Raw genomic sequence first — 25,623 nt, forward strand, 5'->3', positions numbered from 1 at the left:
AGAAATCACCGTCAGACTGCACGTGCGACGACGGTTGCAACAATAACGCGAACGTGAGATGCTCGTGCTAAACACATCGCAGCGCGCGAAAAATAACGTTATCTCCACACCAATGCCAACATTCCAACAGTCACCCGATACTCTTGCAACAACGTTTAATAATATTCAATCATCTTGTTGTCCCGAGAAAAAGAAGCTCAACGCGTCAAACGTTAAATTTTTACAATCTCTGGGATTCGCGGTGCGAAACGTCTGATAACGATGACTGACATTCTAAACATCGGAGACGAGCCGATCTTTGATGATCGCATCGTCAAGATCGAGACTCATACGTACAATCCGTTTGCCAACACAACGTTCGGGCACAGCGACGAAATACGAATACCCATACACCAACAGAATCTGTACACATTGCCGTTCGAAAGTTTTCTATACATCGAGGGAAAAGTGACAATAAAGAACCCAGCCGAGGGATTTTCGGTGGTACTGGGAAATAATTGTGTCGCGTTCATGTTCGATGAGATTCGATACGAACTCGACGGTGTAGAAATTGATCGCAACAGAAATGTTGGAATAACCAGCACACTGAAAAACTATGCAATGGTGTCGTCAGACAAAAACGTGATTCTGAGGAACGCCGGATGGATTTCGGGTTGGGACGTGAATGGATACTTTAATTATTGCGTACCACTCAACATGTTGTTGGGGTTTTGCGAGGATTACAGACGCGTGGTGATCAACGCTCGTCACGAGTTAATTTTAATACGCGCGCGTAACGATAACAACAGTCTGATGGGAAGTTCAGAGTTGGAACCCACGATTGATATATTCAAGATACAATGGCGCATGCCTCACGTACTGGGGTGCGTTCTGAATGAAAATTTTTCACCCAGATGAGAGTGTCCATGGGTAATATAACGTCACACGGTTGAACATTTTTATTCTGAACGAGTAGAGGTGTGATATGGTTTATACGGTGCGAGTAGCTGAATTTTCTGTTACGACACAAAGTATTATAATACATTGTATTAATATAATGGCATTAATTAATTGTTCAGATTATGAATTGGTTCTAACCATTGATAATACTTTGATCAAAGACGACAAAGGAAACGTATTACTTCAAAATAAAAAAGGTATGATTTGTATTGTAGGTTAGTTTTTTATTTAGTAATGTGATTTTTAATTACAGATCAATCAGTGACGTTTGTGGATTATTCAATAGCTGTTAAAGCTTTTAATTGTTTAAGAGAAGATACAGAATATGCACTGGAAACATCTGCATCACAAAATTCAACGTATGATTCATGTTCAGCATCGTCAATGCCTGACAAAGAAAACCGCAATCCTTGGACCCAAAAACGAAATATTACAACTTTTGTCGCTTTACAAGACTCATAATCATTTATTTAAAAGCATTACTATCAAAAACAATAAAGTATGGTCTATGATAAGTGCAAACTTAAAAAGCCATGCCACTGAACAGTGCCAAAATAAATTTAAATATTTAAAACAAAAATATATTGAGAAAAAAAATAATATGAGTACAAAAGCAAGTGGTGCCGCAAATATAAAATTTGAATATTTGAAATGGACAAAATATTTAAAAACGACGCAAACATAGTGCCTGTAAGCGTAGCCTCTTCTTCTAAAGGTGAACACAATTTAGATGATATTAAGGAAATTGCTGAATCAAATGAAGAGTCCGATTCCACAGATAATAGTAACAATGTAAAAGATGATCTATCCATGAAATCCCTAAAAAGAAAGAGCAAAGATGATCCACTCCTGAAATCTCTAAAGAAAAAAAAGACTGAAATAGAAAACAAATTGGATAAATTAGAGCAAAATTTTCAACAAAGAGAAGAATTAAAAAATCGGAGACACAGAGAATTGATAGAAAGACAAGATAGTGCCTTAAAATTACTCGAAAAGATGACGGATTGTTTTATTAACATTGCAAACAAAAAATAATAGGTATGTACATCATCATAAGTTTTTAATTACATTACTGATGCTTTATCAAATACTATATTTCATTTAGTTAAATAAACTAACTTTACTTTCAAAAAGTTTCCAAATATTGTCTCAAACTGTTGCTGAAAAACACTACATTTTATCTTATAGGTATTTTTCTTTCTTTCAGATGCAAAAACTTATCGGAGTTGTTAATGGTCGGATTTTGAATATTTTTGTTGTTGTTAGCGGTAGCCAATGAAACAGCAGCTTTCCAGCAAAAACTCCGTGCTTATTGGATATTGATAGCTAGTGGTATCGGAAAATAACATTTTTTTAAATCCGATCATAAGAAATTAAATGATTAACGCTAACCAACGTTGAAAAAAGTAGCCCTAAAGCGCATATCTAGATTGTACGCTTATGATCGATGCTGATGTGTAATGTTATTATCTTTGATTTTAGTTTTAAATATTATGTTTAATCTAAGTAAAGAAGTAAGATACTTATTTTTATTACAATTTTGTTACATATCAGTTTTAACATATCTTGAATTCTATTATATAAAAATATTTTATTATTAAAGATTACTTCTAAAAAGTATTTGTAGTTTATAGCGGATAATTAACATTAAGGGTGCTTTTTATTTACTGTCGACTTGTGTTACTAAATGGAAAGCACTCTAAGTAAAGATATAACTTTAGAACTGAAGGTGTTGAAATCCTTCAATTGTAAAAAAAATACTTTAAAATGATTTATGATAGCCTAGTATTCTCTTAAAATATCTGATAAAATTGGCTGTTGCAGACAATGTGATATTTTTTCTAAAAAATTGTATTTTTGCACAGAAAAAATACTTTTGTTTTTGTTTGTAGAAAATAGCTTTCCTATTTTTGTATAGAGAACATTTAATTTCTATTTTGTTTATGTTATAAAGTAACCAAAGTTAATATTTGTGCAATATATTAACAAGATCTCTATTAACTGTGATCAAAATTATTATACTTTAATATAAGGTAGATTTAAGTAATATTAAAATAGAAGATGCTTATCCAAAGATTGAATGTAAAACTATGTGTTCATCTGAATAAAGACTTTATTCAATATTTTAAATTTTCTTTATTAATGTTAATATAGCGTTATATAAGAATTACAAATTAACAAAAAATACCACACTTTAATAAAATTTTTTTGTGTTGCAAATAAACACTTGTGTATTTATTAAATCTTTCTTAATATTCGATCATGTAGCGTGTAAAAAATTACATATATTTATTTCTATTTATTATAAAAAATAATGTTTAGTTTTATTCTTTTTATTTATTAACATTTGTATACAAAAAGTTATAAACATAAATATCAATTGCATTTGCTATGTTTGTGTTTGGATACAATATGTTTATTCAAAAGTATTACACTCTTAATAATAATAATAATGAATGAAAGAAAACAGTTTATCTCAAAGTAAAGAAAGGTTGTGTGTATGTGTAACAAGGACTCTCTTAAGGGGATCCGGGAGTGACAGAGTTACCGACATTTTTTTGGGAACTTGGATTTTCGAATTGGAGTAACAGAATGCAAAATCCTTTTACAGGATTAAAGTACGCACAAAAATGAAGGGGGCGACGTACGATTTGTTCTGATAAATAAAAAAAAATTGTTATTTATTAGTCACCTAACGACAATATTTGCTTCATACAAAAAATCTATAGTTTATATGTATAAAATAATCACGTCGCCCCCTAGAAAAAACTCTCAGGAATAATATCGTGCAATTAGAAATAAGATTAGAATCCTAGAAAAAAAGATTCGCATTCCGCAAATTGGAAAATGAAAAAACGAAAATTTGGGTTATGTACACGTAAAAAGTCGATAAGTAGAGCAATATGAGAAAAATTTTTTTCGTTTTCAATATAAAATCCAATTTATAGATTAATATTAATATGTGTACTTTAATTCTGGAAAAGGATTTCTAAATCTATACAAGAAATACATATAAAATCTCATTAATGATGTGCACGAATGACTCTACCATATCGACCTCGATCAAATTTCAAAGGCACTCCTGGATCCCCTTAAGTAAGTGTTGTTGGTAACAGTGACCGCTCGAACAGCGCCTTCTCCAAGATGTCGCCATCCAGATTAAAAAGAAAGTTCCTAGATAAGAGTCACGAGCGCTCTTATATCCTTGACACTCCCACTCGTGAGTGACGTTAGACCATTCCAAGGTTGTTTTGGTTAGTTATAAATTTTTCCCGAGTTAATGATTTTGTGAAGATATCTGCAAGTTGGTCCTCACTTGCTACGTGCTGAATTTGATTTTCTCCTCCTTCATAGGCATGACGCACATAGTGAAATTTTACATCTATGTGTTTTGTGCGTCGATGGAATATAGTGTTTGTAATTAATTTTTCAGCTGCTGCATTGTCACAATTTAATATTGTCGGTAATTTTTGAGATATTCCAATCTCCTCAAGTAGACCACGAATCCACACGACCTCCTTTGTTGCGTCATGAGCTGCCACATATTCAGCATCTGTTGTAGACGTTGCTACAATTCCCTGTTTACGAGCCGACCAGATCACGGGTCCACCGTTTAGCATTAGCACAACGCCACTCACTGATTTGCGAGAGTCGACACATGTTGCAAAATCCGCATCTGAATATGCGATCAGAGTGTGAGACCCAGTTGGATTGTTCCTTGTAAATAGCGTAGTATTCGTTTTGCTGCTTTCCAATGCTCGAACGATGGATTGTCAAGAAATTGTGATAAATTGTTCACAGCGAACGCGATGTCTGGACGGGTGCCAACAGCAAGATACATTAATGATCCTATGATCTGACGATAAGGAACGTCTGCTGGTTCTTTTACGTTTCCATTCTCATCTTCATTTCGACGCAATACTATGTTTACTTCTGAAGGAGTTGATACTGGATTTGATTCATCCATCTTGAATCGTCGTAACAGATTGCGTATATAAGCCGACTGATGTATCCGAGTCTTCTTTGCTTCAATATCACGATCAATTTCAATCCCGAGATAACATTTGGCTTCAAAGTCAATAGTTTTGAATTTTTCCTTTAATTTCTCAAGCAGTTCAAATACTTTACTTTCGGATTGTCCAGCTATCAATCCGTCATCCACGTATAAAGCAAGTAGCAGAGAGCCATCGGGATTTGAATAGATGCATGGATCATACCTGGTTGATTTCATTCCAAACATTTTTAGTGCGTCGTCCAATTTTTGATACCATTGTCGTGGTGCCTGTTTTAATCTATAAAGACTTTTGCGTAGATGACACACACGACCGCTGCCATCATCGAAGCCTTCGGGTTGAACCATAAATATCGTTTCGTTGAGATCACCATGCAAAAAGGCAGCTTTGCTATCGAATTGTCGTATAACGAAATTCTTTGTTGTTGTAACAGACACTAATATTCGAATAGACTCGAAGCGTGCAACTGGAGCAAAAGTTTCCGCGTAGTCCATTCCGGGCTTCTGTGAACATCCCTTGATGACCAAGCGTGCCTTATATCTGTCTAACGTACCGTCAGACTTCAGCTTTTTGCGAAAGATCCATTTATTTTTTATTGCTTTTCTATGTTCTGGAAGATCAGTCAATTCCCAGGTATTATTTTCTTCAAGTGACGTGATCTCTTCTTTCATTGCTATTTCCCACTGTTTAGCATCGGATGATTGCTTCGCTTCTTTTAAGGTTTCTGGTATTCCTTCAGCGAGTAGGGCTGTTGCGATCATAGTAGACTGTGGTACTTTGCTTCTTGTTCGACTAGCAACCGAATCATCTATTGATTGATGTACTCGTACACCTTTTTGAACTCCCACTGATTTGTGGCTATTGTTATTTTGTTTCTCGGAATGTGATGTTTCACTTTCTTCAACGTATTCCGACTCAGTCTTTATGTCCACTGACTCTGTATCTTCAGTCCCGATAGGTTGCGGTAATTGTATTGATTGCTTAGGTAATGATTCAGCGATAATCACGTCTCTTGATACAATTACGTGTTTCGTACCGCGTTCCCACAAACGAAATCCTTTTTGACTAGGAGAATATCCTACGAGCACCATCTCTTTGCTTTTGTTGTCAAGTTTCTTTCGTTGAGTTTTATCAATGTGCATGTATGCGCGACTTCCAAAGATGCGTAGATACGAAACGTCCGGTTTTTTGCCTGACCAAATTTCGAATGGAGTCTTTCCGTTTAATCGAACAAGCGGAATTCGATTACGAATGTTCGTAAGTTCGCACTGCTTCACTCCACAGACTTCTAGGTAAATTTGCCGCTGCCAACATACTTCTAGCCATTTCCATAATGGTTCGATTTTGTCGCTCCACATGACCATTTTGTTCTGGGCAGTATGGTGTTGAGTATTCGTGAATAATATTATTTCGACGACATACATTCTGCATTGCTTCCGATAGAAATTCTTTTGCGTTATCAGACCGGATTCGACGTACCTCATGTCCACTGGATTTCGTAAGTGCTATTACTTCCTCCAATTTTTGAGTTATTTCTGACTTGTTACGTATTGGAAATACTATAACTATTCCGCTGCAATCGTCTACAAAAAGTGCCATTAATTTTGAGCCATCCAATGCTTCAATTGACATGGGACCGCATATGTCAAAATGAAATAACTCGCCTGATAACTTTGCTCTATTTGTTGAATCTTTGAAAGATTTACGTGCCATTTTTCCTAGTACACAGCCTTCACAAATTTGTTGACTTTCGTGGTCATTTGCCTCAAGAGTAGTTACCTTAATTCCTGTAACGGTGTCGCCGGATATCAACTCACGTATTGTCTTGAAATTAGTATGCCCAAGTCTCTCGTGCCATGTCCTGACAGATGCTTCATTGCTTGCAACATTTGCCTCGAAACATGGAACCGCCTTCATTTTGATGCGATATAAACCGCTTCCAGGTCGATATCCCTTTACAACCATGCGTCCGTTTTTCCTTAATGTCATGCTGTATTTATTAAATGTAGCGACTGCACCACGATCTGTTGATGAACCTATGCCAAATAAATTTTTACCCAAGTCTGGTACGTATAAAACGTCTGCAAGCGTTTGTTGTTTGGTGTAACCATCCAGATAAAAATTTGCATCAATCATGCCACGACCCTTAGCATAAATGACTTCCTCGTTGCCTACTGTGATTGGAAATGAATTGTCATTAATTGCAACAAAATTTCGAAACAATTCACGTCGTGGTGACATATGATGTGATGCCCCGGTGTCGGCAAACCATACATCAGAAACATCGTTGGTTTCATTCGCTTTTACCATTAATAAATCATTGTTGACCTTTAGAGAAGCTTCTCCAGCTGCCGCCTCGGACTTTGGTTTCTTGCATTCTGATTTGCGATGACCATGCTTACCACAATTGTAACATATGCCATTAAATTTCTTTGATTTTTGTTTAGTATTATTTTTCTTTGATTTTACCTTTGAATTATTATCAGAACTCTTTTTGTGAAGTAAAGCCGCCGGTGTTTTATCTTCGAGTGACATCTTTTGCGTAAATGACACTTCAAGAGCCTCTTCTTTGAGTAGACGTGATAACAGATTTGCCATTGTTTGCTGATTTTCTGGCATTGAGTCCCAGGCGGAGATAACATGACGATAATTAGACGGTAGACTATGTAATACCTTTGTAACGATTGCGACCTCCTCTTGCTTGTGGCCAAGATCCTCCAGTTTTCTGGCCATTTCCTCGATTTTTGCTATGTGTTGACCTATTGTCATGCCTTCTTCCATTCGATAATCGAAGAACTTTTGTAGCAGCAAGTGAATGGTCGTCTTATCACGTAATTCATATAGGGATGAGAGACATGTCCACATTTCATGTGCCGTTTGTAGATTCATGATCTGACGTATCCCAGGTAGCAAGGTGACGTTAATACGACGTCAATAATTCGTCATTTAAGGTCGCAGACGTCATGTTACCAAATTAAGACGTAATAGTAACGTCATTTTTTGACTTATTAATTACGTCAGTCATTTATCCATCCTATAACGTATTTCCGACGTCATATTCTTGACTAATTAATAACGTCAGTTAATTGATCATTTTACGACGTATTAATAAGATTTTATTAGTGACTAATTACTGACGTTAACTATAATTCTTTGTAATAATTGACGATTTGACCTCAAATGACAAATTATTGAGGTCTAGTGGACGACACCTTGCTACCTATAACTATCATTATTTAAAGATTGGTTAATAAACAACATTATTAAAATTAATATAATATTTTATATAATTAATACTATCAATATTTTAGAATCATCCCAGGCAGCACATAATATTTATGATAAATATTTATTAATATTTATTAATATATATTTTTTTAAAATATTATATAAATATTTTACACATATTTTATATATACGAAAAAAAAATCTTTATTCAACATATTAAAATATAAATTAAATATTTTATATAATATTTATGATAAATAAAAGATAAAGATTTGTATAAGTAATATTTTGTAAATATTTATAAATATTTCATAAATATTTTTATAATATTTATGATAAATTTTTATGATTTGTCAAATCTAAGACCACAAAAATATTTATAAAATATTTAGATAAATATTTATAAAATATTTAAATAAATATTAAAAATATTTTATAAATATTTTATAAATATTGCGTTTTGTCTGAGGTATAATTTAGCTTTATCAAAAGAACAGAGCAAAAACATATTTTTATAAGTTATTCCACATGTTATTTTGCATATGTAAAAATCAGAAAAAAAAACTGTAAATTTATATTTATTTATAAAAATATTAGTTAACTACAAGTTTCATGTTTCTCGCATCTATTGAACTGATCTATAACAAATATGTATTCATGATCATCAAGTGTTCATGGATCATCACAAAGGGCTAAGTAGCGTACGATCTTCGAAGTCAAGCAACGTCGACGGCGGTTCAGAGTTGGATGGGTGACCGCGGAAGTTAGGCAATTCCAAACGTGACTATGCACGTGGGTGGGTCGTGATGCTTGTTGAGAAACAACGTAGATTTTTTTTTACATAATAATTATGTTATTTCGATATTTTCATAATGCAAGTACTGCATATATAGGACATGTACCCGAAATATTTTCTAAAACGTCAAAATAACGGCTTTTACTATCTGGGATAGTCATAAAAATGACGTTAAAATGTCGTCTTTATTAAATGTAACCTAAAAACCTATGTTTTTTCATAAAAATAACAATAAAATACCGTCAAATGTACGATACTAGCTTCTTGAAAATGACGTCAATAATATGAAAATAATGACGTATTTTTGACGTCAATATATGACGTCGTTAAGATGAGACAAATGTACGTCAGTTTTACGACATTTAGACGTCATTTTATCTCGACATTATGACGTCTGGTTCGTCATAAAATGACCAAAAAATGCCGTCAATTAGACGTCACCTTGCTACCTGGGATAACATTTGCTTCAAGGGCACTTCCGATGATCAATCGAGCTTTTCTGTCGAGCTTATTCCACGCAGCTATTTCCTCTGCTTTATCTGGGCATTTCGCAGTGCCATCAACAACATCCAGAAGATCATGCACTGCTAAATACGACTCGATCTGAAATCGCCACACCGCGAAATCTTCACCGTTGAATTTCGGTAATACTAATTTCTCCATTTTTCGTTTCGAATAATTATAACACGAGACGAAATATCTTCTTGATTATTTCGTAGTGCGAACACAACCTCAAAAAAGGTACGTGTACTTGCTTCGAACGAACCTTGAGAGGAACACGCAGTGTGAGCTCAATTTTTGATTAGTTCTGGGCCCATAACCTGTTTGGATACAATATGTTTATTCAAAAGTATTACACTCTTAATAATAATAATAATGAATGAAAGAAAATAGTTTATCTCAAAGTAAAGAAAGGTTGTGTGTATGTGTAACAAGGACTCTCTTAAGTAAGTGTTGTTGGTAACAGTGACCGCTCGAACAGCGCCTTCTCCAAGATGTCGCCATCCAGATTAAAAAGAAAGTTCCTAGATAAGAGTCACGAGCGCCCTTATATCCTTGACAGTTTGTTTAATAAGTATATATATATATATATATATATATATATATATATATATATATATATATATTATTTGTCATAAATTTGATATATAACTAAATAAATATTTTTTTTTATTATAATAAACATATAATAATGCGTTTAATAAAAAATTTCTAAAAAAAATTGTAAAAAAGTACATTATATATTTTTATATAAAATCAGGAAATGTTAATTCAATAATATACTACAATAAAATATGCGAAAATTTTATACATAATTTATACATGTATAGTAACAATAAGAGAGTTTCTCATTTATAATAATAATATACTAAATTCTCTATTTTTGTAGCAGTATATTTTTAAATTAACATTTCTTAAAATTTCAAAAATCCTTTATTATTTTTTTTTACACCAAAAAGCAATTCCTTTTTGTACTATAAAAAAATCATAATAAATTCAAAAAAGTATCTCGATAAAGTTTTATTAGAATACTATTAAAAAATAATTTTAATTTCAATGCGAATTCTTATAGAACATAAAATGAACTTTATATGCATTACAAAAGGGGCTCAGAATTTGTAACATACAAAAGAACTTTTTTTGAACTCTTAAGAATTCTTTTGGTGCAGAAATGGGTTAGAAAAAGATTTCATTTCAAAATTTGGGTGTTCAAAAATAATTCTTTTCGAATTCGTTGTGCTATCTGGGAAGTCATCTTTTCGTCACTAAGTAGCAGATACTGGAGTCAATTTTTGGTCATACAAAAAATGCGTGACTATTTTGAATCAAAATAAAGTCATTTTGACTTTTTGTTGACTTTAGTGTGTTCCTTGGGAAGCAGAACATGAAGTCATGATGAAGTCATGAAAATGACATCATAATGCGTCAAAGCTTACGCAATTGTGGATTACCGTGCGCGCCTGCGCGCATAGGCAACCCGTCATACTGACCTATATGTTACTGCAATACTCTGTACATACCGACTCTTCCGGTTAATCTGAAATCGTTTTCTTCAAATTTCACAACGGTCTATTTTTTGTTAAAAGATGTAAAAGATAAAAAATATCAAAATGATTGTAAAAAGTAAAAGATAATAATATTGATTAATAGTGGTGCCATTCTGTAAATTTTACTTACTTGCCATTCTGTAAATTGTTCCATATTAAAAAAAAAAACTTAGTGTCTAGACTCTAAGTTAGTAACAATACTGCCAATTTTATTTTTACTTTAAATGTTACACTTTTGACGTTTCGGCCAGACGTTTTCTCGTCTTTATCAAGTGTATCTACAAAAGACACAAAAATACCAAAAGAATTCAAAAAACTACGATCGAAATTTTTATACAAAATTTTAAATAATATTATTACCTACTTGTATAAATCAAGTTAAATGCATTACAAAAATTAATCCATTATGCTTTCACAAAAGTACGTTGAGTGATGTAATGAGATACGTGTTAGACGGGTCTGTACTCCACAATTTTGTCATTGGAAAGAGAGGATCGTCGAAAGTGAAGATATCAAGTTTAACAACATTAGTTCGAGAAACAGTTAAAAATAACTAATCAGAAGTAACTACACTATTCTTACTCCGTTGAAAAGATGAGATGGAAATTCAGATGGTTATTCACATGTATGTGGATTCCTATGGATTTTAGATAGTTTTGTATGAATTCCGTACAAACCATCTAGATTTCCATCTTATCTTTTCAACAGGGTATAATTCTATCATACACTGCATTGAGATTCCCCGTGTCTTTTTGAAGATTAATATTATTGTTGAATTTTTTTATGTAAAACATTTCGGTGAATTCTCTCTTCCTTTATGTTTTTCTTTATACAAAATGTTAGGTTTTAACCAGTCAAATTCATGATTCATTGTTAATCGATGATTAGTGACTACATTGTGGCTGACAGACGAGCTTTTTATGTTGCGCTGGTGTTCTTTAATTCTATTCTCTAAATGTCGTTTTGTCTGTCCAATGTAGACCGAATCACAGTCGTAACAATTAGTTTTGTAGACAAATCAAGTTCGGTCTTCTTACAATTGTTTACTTTATCCTTTCCCCTTTTTATCACGCTATTGAATGTTTTAGGTACAATATACCGTACGTACATCTATAAATTTGTTAAGCATACGTCTCACATCTTCGCTAAATTTTTGACATATGGCAATGCTATTACTTTACTTATGTCTGTCTCTTTACTAAACAAATTATTATTCGTAGTATCTACATTTTCCTGGTTCATCAAAAAATTGAATCGTTTATTGATCTGTTTATTAATTATTTTGGTCGGATCTTTTCAAACTTAATTTTTATTTTAATTTAAGTTAAATTAATCTTAACGTAACTTTAACTGAATTAGTATTTTATTTATGTAAATTTTAACTTAAATGAATTAATTTTATAATCCATTAACTTCAATTTAATATTTAGTTAAAAAAATATATTAACTTACCTAACCATGGATATGTTTCAAGTATACCTTTAAAAAATTTTGTGAAAGAAAACTAACATTTTTATACCATGTTTGAAAAAATTACATTAATTGCACACAGGTGCAAATTCGTATCGATTTCAAAATTCAATAGTGATCTGCTCGAAGGCTTGGCTGAGAATTTTTAAACATGGAATATATAGTATAGAATGCTTACTTTTTTACGTAGATGGCTTTACATCATAGAATTAGTTCTTGAAATAGTTTTATAGTTTTAAAAAAAGTGCTGATGCAAATTTGCACCTATGGATAGGATGCCCTTCAATCATTATTAATGATAGATTAATTTTATATAATAAACATAAGAATTATTCTTAATTAAATAAGTCTTTTTATCAATCTACTTGCATGCAACGCAGCACAAAAGTACAATAAGTTTTTCATAGAATTTTGAGATTTTATTTAGCAGATTACGATATAAAGAGGGTGGAAGGATAGAATTAACTTATTTCTTTTGTTAACGGAGAAACAATCAATTAAAACGGGGAGAGCAAGAGACCAAGTGCTTGAACGGCAGAATGATAATGAGAGATAGACGCGGGCTCGACGAATGAGTCAGATGGTAAAAGAGTCAGATGGTAGGAGAAGCGCGGCGGAGCCAACGCGGAGGCGAGACTGTGCCGAGCAATGGGTCTCTGCGGGAGTCGCCTTACGTCGCTCACACATGTCACGTCGCGCTAATTGAATTTTAACAAGACAACAGTCATTTGCTTGACCACGATACACAGACGAATTCGAGAATCATTTAACGCATCTTTACCCACCAACGTTTCTTTCATAACTGCGCAAGAACGCGATTCGACGTGGATCTCTCTGGATCACATAATCCATACTAATAGTAATCAGTTTGAATCTTTGTGTGTGTGTGTGTGTGTGTGTGTGTGTGTGTGTGTGTACGCGCGCGCGCGTCGTGTATTAGTAGCAAATACTATATTTTTATTGTTTCTAAATCTTTTCTAGTATATAACATAATTATTATGGTTTTATTTCCAGCTGCCACCTATCGAAAAAATTAATTTCACATGAATTCGTTAGTATTACGTTAGTATTACAAGAGTTTAAGACTTTATTAAAATTTTTTAATTGAATTAAATAAGAGACGATATCTTTCTCGAGCAAAAGCCGCGAGAAACGGCGGACGGATTGAAAGGGGGGTGTCTAATTAAGAATTTGCGAACGCAGAAAGAACGAGCAGTTTAAGAGGGACAAATGGTCGATCGTTTTGAGTTAATAAGCTTAACGGACGAAACGACAAACCGCAGCCGCATTATTGGGCAAAGCGCTCGAGAAATTCCTTACCCGAATAGATAATGATAACGCGAATTGGAGTAATGCCGTGCATTACTCCAATTTCTGCATTTTATTTAAAAATGTGATTACGATATCGATGATATCACGATATTTTCTCTATTTTCAGTGTAAAATATCTATTTTCATTTCACGTTCATGTTTTATATTGTATTCGCGTATTACTATATTTGACTTGTATTTGTCAACTATTGACAATCGCGAACAAAACCCATACAGCACAGAGAGATTGCAAAAACATTACATAAATATTATAATGTAATAAATAATATACATTTTGAAATGTTACTGCAATATTGTTGCGACTTTACAGTAACATTAAAATGTCCTTGAGTACACTGAAAAAAAAATTGCTAGATACAAATAAATATTTTTTTGAATAGTGCTAAGAATATATTTTATAGAAAATCAATAATATTTATTTTAAACAAGTAATATTTCCTAAATTATAGAAAACTAGTACTTGTTTTAAATAAATATTATTGATTTTCTATAAAATATGTTCTTAGCACTATTCAAAGAAATATTTATTTGAATCTAGTTTCTTTTTTTCAGTGTAGCATTGCAATAACATACTAATTTCACAATAATCTTAAGACATATTTATAATAATGTTTTATACTATAATGCAGTGCTGTATTATTTCATAAGTTATCTTTCTAAAATATTCCTTTTTTGATGATTCTACCTTTATATTTTTTATGTAGAATAACGAAAGAAATTAATTAATAGTATTAATATATATTACAATTTTGCAAACTCCAATAATGTATAAAATCTAATTTTTAAGAATAAGTTTTTTTTACATTAATTTACTTACGCCGACGTGTGTGCGCATGAATAAATGTAGATATGTATAAGTTTAACTCTTAGTAATCATCTCTGAAAAATTCAATCAGTAATAATCACATAGGGTATTTTGACTCCCAACGACTTTGAACGCTTACCGCACCAAAAATATGCATCCTATCGACAATAAAAAATTCTTATTATTTTATAATTTTCTTTAATGTACAAATTATATTTATAATGCAATCCATTAAAAAAAATTATTTATAATTTAAATAATCAATTTTCATATTAAAGTATTAAAAAAAATTATTGAAAAAACGAAAAGGAAACTTTTTTACTAAAAAATGTATAATTTTTTAAATTTTTTATAATTTTATTTGAAAATTTAGGGTTTTACTTTTGAAATATGATACTTTGAAAAATCTCAGAAAATTTTTAACTAAAAGAGGGAGAGAGAGAAGCTAGTATTATTATGTTTTTGAAAAGAACTATAAGAATATGCAATAAAAAATAGGGGATTCTATTTAAAACATTCAAAGTGATTTTGTCCTGACTTTGTCTCAAGATCAAGTTCACATTTTTTTCATGTATCCTTCTTCAAATTAAGCAATTTTTGTCTAAAACAAAGAAAGTTTTCCGCTATGGAGTTGGTCAATAATGCCTTTCTATATGAAATAAACCACATTATGGGCCAGTAACAACTAGGCGCATCACATCAAGCTATTCGTGTATTATGACTGTTGGTCTAAAAAGATATTATTTCCAAATGGTATGCACGCACTTGAAATATATCCATATATTTCTATATTAATTTATTTTTTGTAAAATTTTTATTTGACAGGAAATAATAATTATATTAAGATGACGAAAAACAATTTAAAAAATCTTTTTTGTACTGGTTTTTTTACTAAAAGTTAATTATAAAGAATAAAAAAAATGCTCAAGTATAATAGTAGTTAATAATAAGACAGTTCTAACCCAGGTGCTCCGAGGGGGGTGCGGGTGTGCGGGGGGGTACCGGTAGGCGCGGGGGTATGACGTCACGCGGGGAGGGGAATCTCGCGGTTCGGAAATTGCTGACGCAGTATTTTCGGGTCCGCGACCCGGGAGCGGGAGAGGGGTGTGCGGGGGGGTACCGGTAGGCGCGGGGGTATGACGTCACGCGGGGAGGGGGATCTCGCGGTTCGGAAATTGCTGACGCGGTATTTTCGGTCCGCGGTCGCGGTGTGGAAATTGCTGACGCGGTATTTTCGGGTCCGCGACCCGGGAGCGGGAGAGGGGGAATCGGGGTCCGCGACCGCCGCCGCCGCCGCCGCCGCCGCTGTTGTAGCAGCCATCGCCGCTCGCTCTCCCTCTATTCCGAATCTGTCTCTCTCTCTCTCTCTCTCATCCGTACGCGATATTTCCAGCCATACAGTTTTATCATTCTCTCGCTCTTTCTCTTTCATTCTTTGCGTTCTTTCATATGCAGTTACATACATGGGTTCCCACCCATCTTATCTATGTACCTCCTACTCGGTTCTGCGCACGCCATTATACCGCAAAGGAATAGGGAAGAGAGAAAATAAGTTATAATAATTATTTATAATTTTTTTCATTTATTCTTTTTGTAACGCGTCGTATACAATATTGTCTGATGCATAAACCATCAGTTCGCAATCTACGAGCGAAGTTTTTACACATATTTCATTTAACAATTTGACTGCATCGCACTTGTTATGAATATTATTTCGCCGCAAACAGTTTACAAATTGATTATATCGTTCTTTTACTATATGCATATCATCCCATAACTTAAAATATGCATTATTGATAACATCTTCAAGATTTAGTAAAAATTGCACAGTCGATGGTTTCATGTACATAATTTTGTTATTTAAAGTGAATTTTATGATACTCTCGTTACGTATTTTAACGACTTCGATGAAAAGATCATTAATCCACAACGATGTAGCGGTTGTCGACTGCAGGAGTTGCTCGATATCTGTCCGTTTCTCAATCATTATTACCCAGGTATCACGTGACAGCGGTATCTCATTGCCCTTGTTGTCACCAAGAATCATCTCTACAAAAGGCTCAAGTCCCACACTGATTCCTATATCCAAATATTTGTAGAATGTAGTCGTCAAAGCAAATCTCCTCCCCAGAATGCGTGGAGTATGACGCGGCTGCGACATTGTTCTGTAAAGAAAAAAATGTTGCAAGATATAAAAAATAAAATCCAATTAAATATGTAACAAAATTTGATTTAATTAATTTAAAAAATACTTACGGTTTATCACTCGTTTCATTTTGCTGAATCGGAACGTAATAGTTCATTTTCAGGGGAAACTCCGACTTCTTTCGATTAACTAATGCAAGATTGGAACTTTACCGTCCGTATTCCGCTGATTAACTGATGTGATACCGTTTTCAGAACTCTTCTTATATTGCACACCCTTCACACATCTCAGTAGAGGGGATAATCACATATTTCTTCACACATCTCAGTAGAGGGGGGCAATCACATATTTCAAACTTTACACATTCAAGGATGACCAACGTTTCAGAGGTCAAGCACCGATGTACGGCTGCTGCGACAAAATATGTTTTAGGCATGTACATTTGATACTTACTAATGAGATCATACAAAAATCGCACATTCAAATAATGCAAATCTTGCAGAGGTCAAGCGCCGATGTACAGCTGCTGTGACAAAATATGTTTTAGACATGTACATTTGATACTGATGAGATCATACGAAAATCGTACATTCAAAAAATGTGAATCTTTGAGAGGTCAAGCGCCGATGTATGGCTGCTGTAATAAAATATGTTTTAGGCATGTACATTTGATACTTATTGATGAGATCATACGAAAATTGCACATTTAAATAATGCAAATCTTTGAGAGGTCAAGCGCCGATGTACGGCTGCTGTAACAAAAATATGTTTTAAGCACGTACATAAATCATTTGATACTAACTTGATGAGATCATTCAGAATCACACATTCAAATAATGCAAATCTTGCAGAGGTCAAGCACCGATGTTAAGACAAAGAAAATGAAGAGTTATAAAAAATATATAAGCGGTCGGGAAGCGCATAATATCGCATTTGATGCGAAGTTTAAGATCCGAGTGCAAGTTGAAACCGTCATCAATCCGGAGTAATAATTCAGTGCAATATTCGGTGTGAAAGACAAAGCAAGCTAATGCAGTTTGAAATTCAAGACAAATTTCGATTCTGCATTAGGTGCTACGAAAATACATGCGAGTGTCCTGTTGAAGATTGTATGGTGTTGTTTTAAAACAGTGATAAAAAGACAACAGTGATAAAAATGGAGAATAATTTCGAGCGAGTAGAACGCGAGCTGTTGGAGCAAGCAAATGGAGTCACTACTTTGAGCGAGTGTTTTATGTGGTTGCAGCGATGCGACGAGATTATACAACAGCTTGAGGAACATAGCCGCATAAAGCGTCCTCGGCTTGCCGTCGGACAAAGACAATCGTTGGTGGCGAGGATCGCGCGACTCGAAGGTGAAAAGACACAATTACAAAGACGTTTCGTGCATGTAGGGGGTAATTACGCGAGCACTAGTAATAACGCGAACAAACTCATGTGGCGAGAGATAGATACAGCGTTCGAGAATCGCATTCAGACAGGTGCAGTGATAAATACAAACTATATTGAACCGCGAACGTTTTTAGAAGACGCAGGCGGTATAGTGCTCAAGCGAGTGCGGGACGCTCTAGAGGAACACAACAGTGTAAAAGTGAATACAGCATTCAACAGCGTGTTTGTAACGGGTGATAAACATGCCAACAAAAGTATAAACACTAAAAATTGTGAACTATTCCAAACATCGGACTTGGACGAGTGGTATGAGCGACGCGTTATCGAGCCCACATTAGCATCACTCGAAGAGTTTCAAGAACGAGATAGCGGGTGAGCGCTATCGCGAATTCTTAATTTGATTCTAAATATAAATAAGTACAATCCTCTACACGCGGGGTGTTACGTGACATTACCGCGAAAAATAATGATGAAGCATGCAGTAGTGAACGTTAATTCAAAGGACAATGCATGCTTCGCGTGGTCAGTGGTCGCCGCGCTACACCCTGTCGAAAGACATAGTGATAGAGAGTCATCGTATCCGCATTATGCAACAGTCCTAAAGTTTGATGACATTGCGTTTCCCGTTACAGTAAAGGACATTGGAAAATTTGAGAGTCTTAACAATATATCGATCAACGTCTACGGGATAAAAAAGGAAATGGCAATGCTAAAGATTCTTCCGCTGCGGCTCTCCAATGACAAGAAAGAAAAGCATGTCAATTTATTATACGTACAAAATCCGCACGAAGACAGCGTGGGCCACTTTGTCTGGATAAAAAATCTGTCCCGCCTCATCAGCTCCCAACTGAGCAAACATGATGGAAAAAGATACATTTGCGATCGGTACGTATAATATATTAAAATAAATTTTATAATCTAGCAAAAAAAAAGTAAATAAAATTTTTTAAAATTTTTACAGGTGCTTGCACTATTTTTTATCATGCGAGAGGTTGCAATCACACACTGTAGACTGTCAGAGGATGAACGACTGCGCTATCACATTGCCTGCCGAAGACGACAAGTGGTTGAATTTCCGGAATATAAACCACAAGGAACGAGTGCCCTTTATCGTCTACGCGGACCTCGAGTGTGTGCTGCGGAAGACGCAACATGATACAGAGCAAGCGTCGTACACATATCAACAACATGAGGTATTCAGCATCGGGTATTACGTGCGATGCTCATACGACGACACGTTATCCACGTACCGGTTTCGTCGCGATAAAGATTGCGTCGCGTGGTTCACTAAACAACTAGAAGAATTAGCGTATAATGTTAAGACTCGTTTATCAACTAATATCCCCATGGAAACGTTATCGGTGGAACAATTGGAGGCATATCATAGCGCGACGCAGTGTCATATCTGCGATAAGCCATTCGCGCCGGATGATACGCGGGTGCGCGATCATTGTCATTTGACTGGTCGTTACCGCGGTCCTGCACATTTTCTCTGTAATTTAAATTATCGAAATGCATCATACATGCCAATTATTTTTCATAACTTATCTGGATACGATTCGCATTTCATTATTAAGGAAATCACAGCCTTCAAAGGGAAGACCGATGTACTTCCCATCACGAAAGAAAAGTATATTTCTTTTACAAAACATGTCGTAGACACAGCCGATAAATTAGATCCACACAATTACATAAAACTACGGTTCATAGATTCATATAAATTTTTAAATACTAGTCTCGAAAAATTGGCATCATTTCTAGGCAAAGAAAAATTAAAAATTGTACGTTCCGAATTTTTACACTTATCTAATGAGGATTTTGATTTATTGACACGAAAAGGTGTATTTCCGTATGAGTACGTTGACTGCGTGAACAAGCTGCAGGACACGTGTTTACCGCCGCGCGAATCATTTTTCAGTTCCCTGACCTCTGATACTGTATCCGAGAGCGATTACATGCACGCTGAGAATGTCTGAAAGCGATTCTCCGTTCAAACATTGGGTGAATACAGCGATCTATATTTGAAAACGGATGTGTTATTGTTAGCTGACATTTTTGAAAATTTTCGCGATAAATGCTTAGAAAGTTACGGTCTCGATCCAGCACATTATTACACTCTCCTCGGATACACGTGGGACGCTATGTTAAAATATACAAAAATTACTTTCGAAATGCTTACTGACATTGACATGGTAATGTTCATCGAACGCGGTATACGCGGCGGTCTCAGTCAATGTTCAGGCAGATATGCACAGGCTAACAACAAATACATGCAGACGTACGACCCATCAAAACCATCCTCATATCTTATGTACTTCGATGTTAATAATTTGTATCGCTGGGCAATGTGTCAGCCGTTGCCCTATGGAGAATTTCAATGGGTTGAAGACGTTTCAAATTTCGACATAAATGCGATCGCTGCTGATTCACCAACGGGATACATTCTCGAAGTTGATCTCGAGTATCCCCGAGACCTTCACGACGAGCACACTGACCTACCTTTCTGCCCAACACGTGATAAACGACCATGCAAGCGTGAATGTAAACTTCTCGCCACGCTGTATGATAAGAAACGTTACGTCATACATTACCGAGGGAGTATCCCGTTTGGACACGTAACGATTGGACACTGCATTATTGGACACCGCACGATTGGACACCGCACGATTGGACACCGCATTATTGGACACCGTACAATTGGACACACACGATTGGACACGCACGATTGGACACGGCTCGATTCACGTGTGTGTATGCAGATTTCTAATACAGTTTACATGGGTTAGCGACTTGGACGGGGTGGGTGCGGGAGGGGGGGCCGAAGGCCCCCCTTGCACCCCCCGTGTGTGTGTGTGTGTGCGTGCGAGCATTTTCTGCACCACATGCGTTTGAAACTTTCCACGCAAAACGAGATGCTCCTAAAAATACGTATATAGACATTTAAAATTCAATTTTTTTTCTGGCAAATCGAAGCTTTTTTCTGCCAGATGTTTCTAAGGTTAGATAATCTGTCATATGATATATAAATGTTATTCACTAGAAGACTGCGGTGTCCAATAATGCGGTGTCTAATCGTGCGGTGTCCAATAATGCGGTGTGCAATCGTGCGGTGTCCAATAATGCGGTGTCCAATAATGCGGTGTCCAATCGTGCGGTGTCCAATAATGCGGTGTCCAATCGTGCAGTGTCCAATCGTGCGGTGTCCAATCGTGCGGTGTCTAATCGTGCGGTGTCCAATCGAGCCGTGTCCAATCGTGCGTGTCCAATCGTGCGTGTCCAATCGAGCGTGTCCAATCGAGCGTGTCGAATCGAGCGGTGTCCAATCGTTACGTGTCCAAAAGGAGGTCACCCCATTACCGCAACCTGCAGCAGTGCATGCGTCACGGTCTTCGTATTGCGAAGATACACCGTATATTACAATTCGCACAATCTCCATGGCTCTGTAAATACATAGAGTTAAACGCACGATTCCGGACACTCGCCAAAAATGATTTTGAAAAAAACTTGTATAAATTAATGAATAATGCGGTGTTTGGTAAAACCATGGAGAATGTGCGCAATCATGTTGACGTTAAGTTGTTGACAACATGGGTGGGGCGGTATGGTGCGGAGACAATGATCGCGAAACCGAATTTTCATAGTCGAAGTATTTTTGCAGAAAATCTAATCGCCGTTGAACTTAGAAAACTCGAAGTGAAATTATATAAGCCGATTTACGTAGGCATGTGTATCCTAGATATTTCTAAGACGTATCTATATGAATTTCACCACGAGTACATGCTACCTCTGTATCGTGACAAATGTAGAGTCATGTATACCGACACCGACAGTCTCATATACCTCGTCGAGTGTGAGGATATTTACGAGACGATGAAACGTGATATCGCTAGGTTCGACACGAGCGATTATCCGGTTGACAACGCGTACGGTATGCCTCTCGAGAATAAAAAAGTTCCGGGCTTGATGAAAGATGAGAATAATGGCGTGATAATGACTGAGTTCGTTGGACTTAGAGCAAAGATGTATGCGTTAAAGATAGATGGAAAGAAGAACACTAAAAAGGCGAAAGGTGTCAAGAATAATGTAGTAGCGCGAACCATAACGTTCGATGATTATACCCAATGTTTGAGAGATGAGATCGAGTCGCCAATCATGCATAAGATCCAAGCTACATAAAGTATATACGGTGTCCGAAAAGAAAATCGCTCTAAGTCCATACGACGATAAGAGATACCTCATACCCGATTCGGTTGAAACGTTACCGTGGGGGCATTATCGAATACCATTATAATATATTTATATTATATTTTATATTTTATATTTTATAAACATCTTACATTATTTTTAAAATGTATATTAAAAGAATAATAATAAAGAAATTTCACATAATATGAAATTAATATAATGTATTTTATCTTTAATTATGGTTACATACTTTTATATAAATATAATAAAAAATTTTTTATGAATTAAATAACAATGTTTTTATGTATCCATGAATTATGTGATCTATCGAATCCCAGCCACTTGACATAAACCTCGTCTCTTTTCCTGCGTAATATTTTTTCAACGAGATACACGTCAAGATTTGCAACACGCTGCAGCTCATATTCGTAGAATCCTCCAGTGATAGGTTTTCCACAGGAATCCTCCAGTAGATATGTCACAGGATTAGTACGCTGTACTTTGATGATTTTAAATATCTCCGTAGTCCAATTTGGTGTATAGTCCTTCTCAAAAACAGTTTTGAATTTGCTGACGCGTACCGAGTCACCTACTTTAAATCGTGCGGGTGCCGCAATTTTTACGTGACTGTACACAGTGGTTAAGAGTTTTTTAGCGATTGCAGGCGTAACATCGATGGGTCGCATGCCGATAGTTCGATGCTTTCGTACATTGTAATCTGACACGAGACGTGGCAGCAGATCGAGCCATCTATAATTTCCATTGAGTGTAAATTGTTTCCACATAACGTTCTTTAATGTGCGGTTAAAGCATTCGACAACTGATGCTTTCATTATAGAGTACGTGGAATAATGATTGATATTATGTTTTTTCAATAGTTTCTGCACGTTTGCGTTATAAAATTCTTTTCCTTTGTCTGTTTGCAAATTTTTTGGACATCTTCCATCTCTCCGAATTATCTTTGCAATCGCAATAGCAACTTCGCTACCACTCTTGGTCTTGAGCGGCACAGCCCAAGCCTGCTTGCTCAGCACGTCGATAACGATGAGTATGTAGTGATAACCTCGGTTAAATCGCGTTTACGGACGCATCTCAACCACATCCGCTTGCCATAGGTCATCGTATCCATGAACTATGACGCGTTTTCAAGGAAAATTTCTTTTCGCCGGAGCATGCAACTCCTCAACCAGCAATTGTTTCTCAGACATGCTTGGAGTATAATATACAAATAATGGTATATATATTCGATGTATCGACTTTTTTACTCTGCACGATGGGTCACTGCGTCGAGCTGTCTTTGAATCTCGTTTAACATATGAGCTGTAATTTCAACCTTACTTTGAAGTGTCTCAATCTTCCTCTCGATTTCATCCTGTCGATCCTTTAAAATTTTCACGGTTTGTTGCACGTATCGTTTATTGACTGCATCACTATCGTCTACAGGCAGCGCCACACGTCGAATTTTGCGCGACTTTGCATCAAAATTAGTGGCAGCCATGCAAAGAGCGTTATCGCGCACGTAATTTCTGACTAATCCACTCCATTGATAGTATGGTTCCGCACCACCTCTTTCAAGCGATGTTCCAAACTTGTTGATTGACATTTCGATGTTGATGACATGACTAAATGATTTATTTCATGCAGTTTTAATTTATAATAAAACCAGCCTCGCGAAGTTCCTCAATAATTGATAGAATCTCGTTGTCGTGAGCATTGTGTCCTGCTTGGTGTGAGGCCTCGAGCAATCGAAGGCGATCCACAAACTCGTTGGGATCATCCCAATGAACGTAATCAATCTTGTTATCATTTAATGTAATAGCGCTCGGTAGACCTTGTCCAACTTTTGCGTCGGTTACTAAGGGCGCAATTATATTTTTATATTTAGACTCTTTGTTGCCCATTACTTGATTATGTGCAATATGCCCGCGTCTATATGCATTTGTTGCCAATAGAATGTTTTTATAATTTTGCAGGTCGTTATTCGTGTACATGTTGAGCATTTTCATGGAAATTAATTCATACAGATCAGGCGTTCCCACGTACATTTTACCATCTATGACTATGTTATCATTCTTATGTATGTCGATGCGTTTATCGCCGAGCATCGTTCCAAAGTCGGTGAAATAAACTCCGTAAACAGTATCTATTATGACTGGTTTTTTACCACTCAGAACAGCTCCCTTATATTTTTGACCTAATAAATATATCACACACCATAGTGTGTGTGCAACTTTTCACGTCCTTCTCGCGTTTCCAACTGTTGTCGAATAGACGTCACAAGCGGTTCATTGGCTGCGACTTCAAAAACGTCTTCGACAGAAGGTACATAACTGTATGATAAATCACTATCATGTAATATTTGCGATGTTTCATTCAAATTAGTTGGTACAGTTTTTGATCGTCTCATTTTTTAACAGGAGTAAAGGTCATTATAGAATTGTTAAGCGAAGCGTTTAATCGCTTTCGTTTCGGTTTTGGTTCTGAGTACTCGTCTTCCCCCGAAAAGAACGTTTCATTCTTAATCGGATCTGATACATTACCAACGGTGTTTTCAACAATCCCCAGCTAGCCAGGCCTATTAAAATCACATATCGTGAAAGCTTTACAGCAAAATTTGTTTCAATTTTGACAACAATTTTATGACAAGTAATTTTCTGTTGCTTTGTTTTCTAAAAGTTTCGAGCAAATTTACGGCAAAAGTTTTCATCACACGATGCTGCAAATAACAGAGAAAGGCTTGTACATAAATATTACGTATAGAAATTACAAGATTTGTTCCGACACGATAAAATGCAAAATTTAAGCAAATAACAGAACAAACCTTGCTACACGACATGACAATAAATTTATGGCAGAAACAGGAAATCTTGTTAAGCACAGAATAACGGCAAATTAGTAGCAAGAACAAAATAAAACTTGCCGAGCATACTTTCGCAATAAAAATTGCGACAAGGTGTGTCCATAAACAGCTTAGTTTTTGTTGGCAAGGCTTGTCGCAAATAGTATGACGCACATTTTATGCAAATAACAGGGTTGCATTATCGGGTTTTAAACTTTATTTCTGACTTTACTATCTATCTCGAGATGGCGCATTTCTTGTGAAAAAGATTACCTACTGGATTAATAAAAGGGGCTCGTTGAGAACAGAGAACCAAGTACGATTGCACCATTCACATTTGATATTGGACAGTCTAATATTTCAGTCTAATAATTATTTTTGTTGATCTAAATTTCAACAATACTGGTCCTGTTCTTGCCACAAATTTGCT

At 35.5% G+C, this 25,623-nt stretch overlaps 4 protein-coding genes across 4 annotated transcripts; 2 read left to right on the forward strand and 2 right to left on the reverse strand.

Annotated features, from left to right (window-relative positions):
* The first annotated feature begins 261 nt into the window (after positions 1-261).
* LOC118644440 lies at positions 262-897 on the forward strand. The gene has a single exon (XM_036283019.1). It carries the CDS (start codon positions 262-264, stop codon positions 895-897), a length of 636 nt encoding a protein of 211 aa, XP_036138912.1.
* A 3,730-nt stretch (positions 898-4,627) lies between these two features.
* LOC114255139 (retrovirus-related Pol polyprotein from transposon TNT 1-94) lies at positions 4,628-6,094 on the reverse strand. The gene has a single exon (XM_036283020.1). It carries the CDS (start codon positions 6,092-6,094, stop codon positions 4,628-4,630), a length of 1,467 nt encoding a protein of 488 aa, XP_036138913.1.
* A 9,986-nt stretch (positions 6,095-16,080) lies between these two features.
* On the reverse strand, positions 16,081-18,637 carry LOC118644498. Its single transcript, XM_036283144.1, has 2 exons — positions 16,888-18,637; positions 16,081-16,796 (listed from the first exon to the last, which is right to left on the reverse strand). Exons 1-2 carry the CDS (start codon positions 16,932-16,934, stop codon positions 16,214-16,216), a joined length of 630 nt encoding a protein of 209 aa, XP_036139037.1. The 5' UTR covers positions 16,935-18,637; the 3' UTR covers positions 16,081-16,213.
* Positions 17,934-20,247, forward strand: LOC118644441. Its single transcript, XM_036283021.1, has 3 exons — positions 17,934-18,423; positions 18,547-19,054; positions 19,131-20,247. Exons 1-3 carry the CDS (start codon positions 17,934-17,936, stop codon positions 20,143-20,145), a joined length of 2,013 nt encoding a protein of 670 aa, XP_036138914.1. The 3' UTR covers positions 20,146-20,247.
* Positions 20,248-25,623: the final 5,376 nt, after the last annotated feature.

The sequence above is a fragment of the Monomorium pharaonis genome, chromosome 2 (assembly GCF_013373865.1).
Source record: "Monomorium pharaonis isolate MP-MQ-018 chromosome 2, ASM1337386v2, whole genome shotgun sequence".
NCBI classification, from domain to species: domain Eukaryota; kingdom Metazoa; phylum Arthropoda; class Insecta; order Hymenoptera; family Formicidae; genus Monomorium; species Monomorium pharaonis.

Excerpts from the sequence above, each read along its gene's own strand:
- LOC114255139 (XM_036283020.1), bottom strand. The coding sequence starts at position 6,094 with ATGCACATTGATAAAACTCAACGAAAGAAACTTGACAACAAAAGCAAA.
- LOC118644498 (XM_036283144.1), bottom strand. The coding sequence starts at position 16,934 with ATGAACTATTACGTTCCGATTCAGCAAAATGAAACGAGTGATAAACC. Across the intron at positions 16,797-16,887 it reads AATGAAACGAGTGATAAACC|AACAATGTCGCAGCCGCGTC; the intron begins GTAAGTATTTTT and ends TTTTCTTTACAG.
- LOC118644440 (XM_036283019.1), top strand. The coding sequence starts at position 262 with ATGACTGACATTCTAAACATCGGAGACGAGCCGATCTTTGATGATCGC.
- LOC118644441 (XM_036283021.1), top strand. The coding sequence starts at position 17,934 with ATGGAGAATAATTTCGAGCGAGTAGAACGCGAGCTGTTGGAGCAAGCA. Across the intron at positions 18,424-18,546 it reads TGATAAACATGCCAACAAAA|CGCTATCGCGAATTCTTAAT; the intron begins GTATAAACACTA and ends ATAGCGGGTGAG. Across the intron at positions 19,055-19,130 it reads AAAAGATACATTTGCGATCG|GTGCTTGCACTATTTTTTAT; the intron begins GTACGTATAATA and ends AAATTTTTACAG.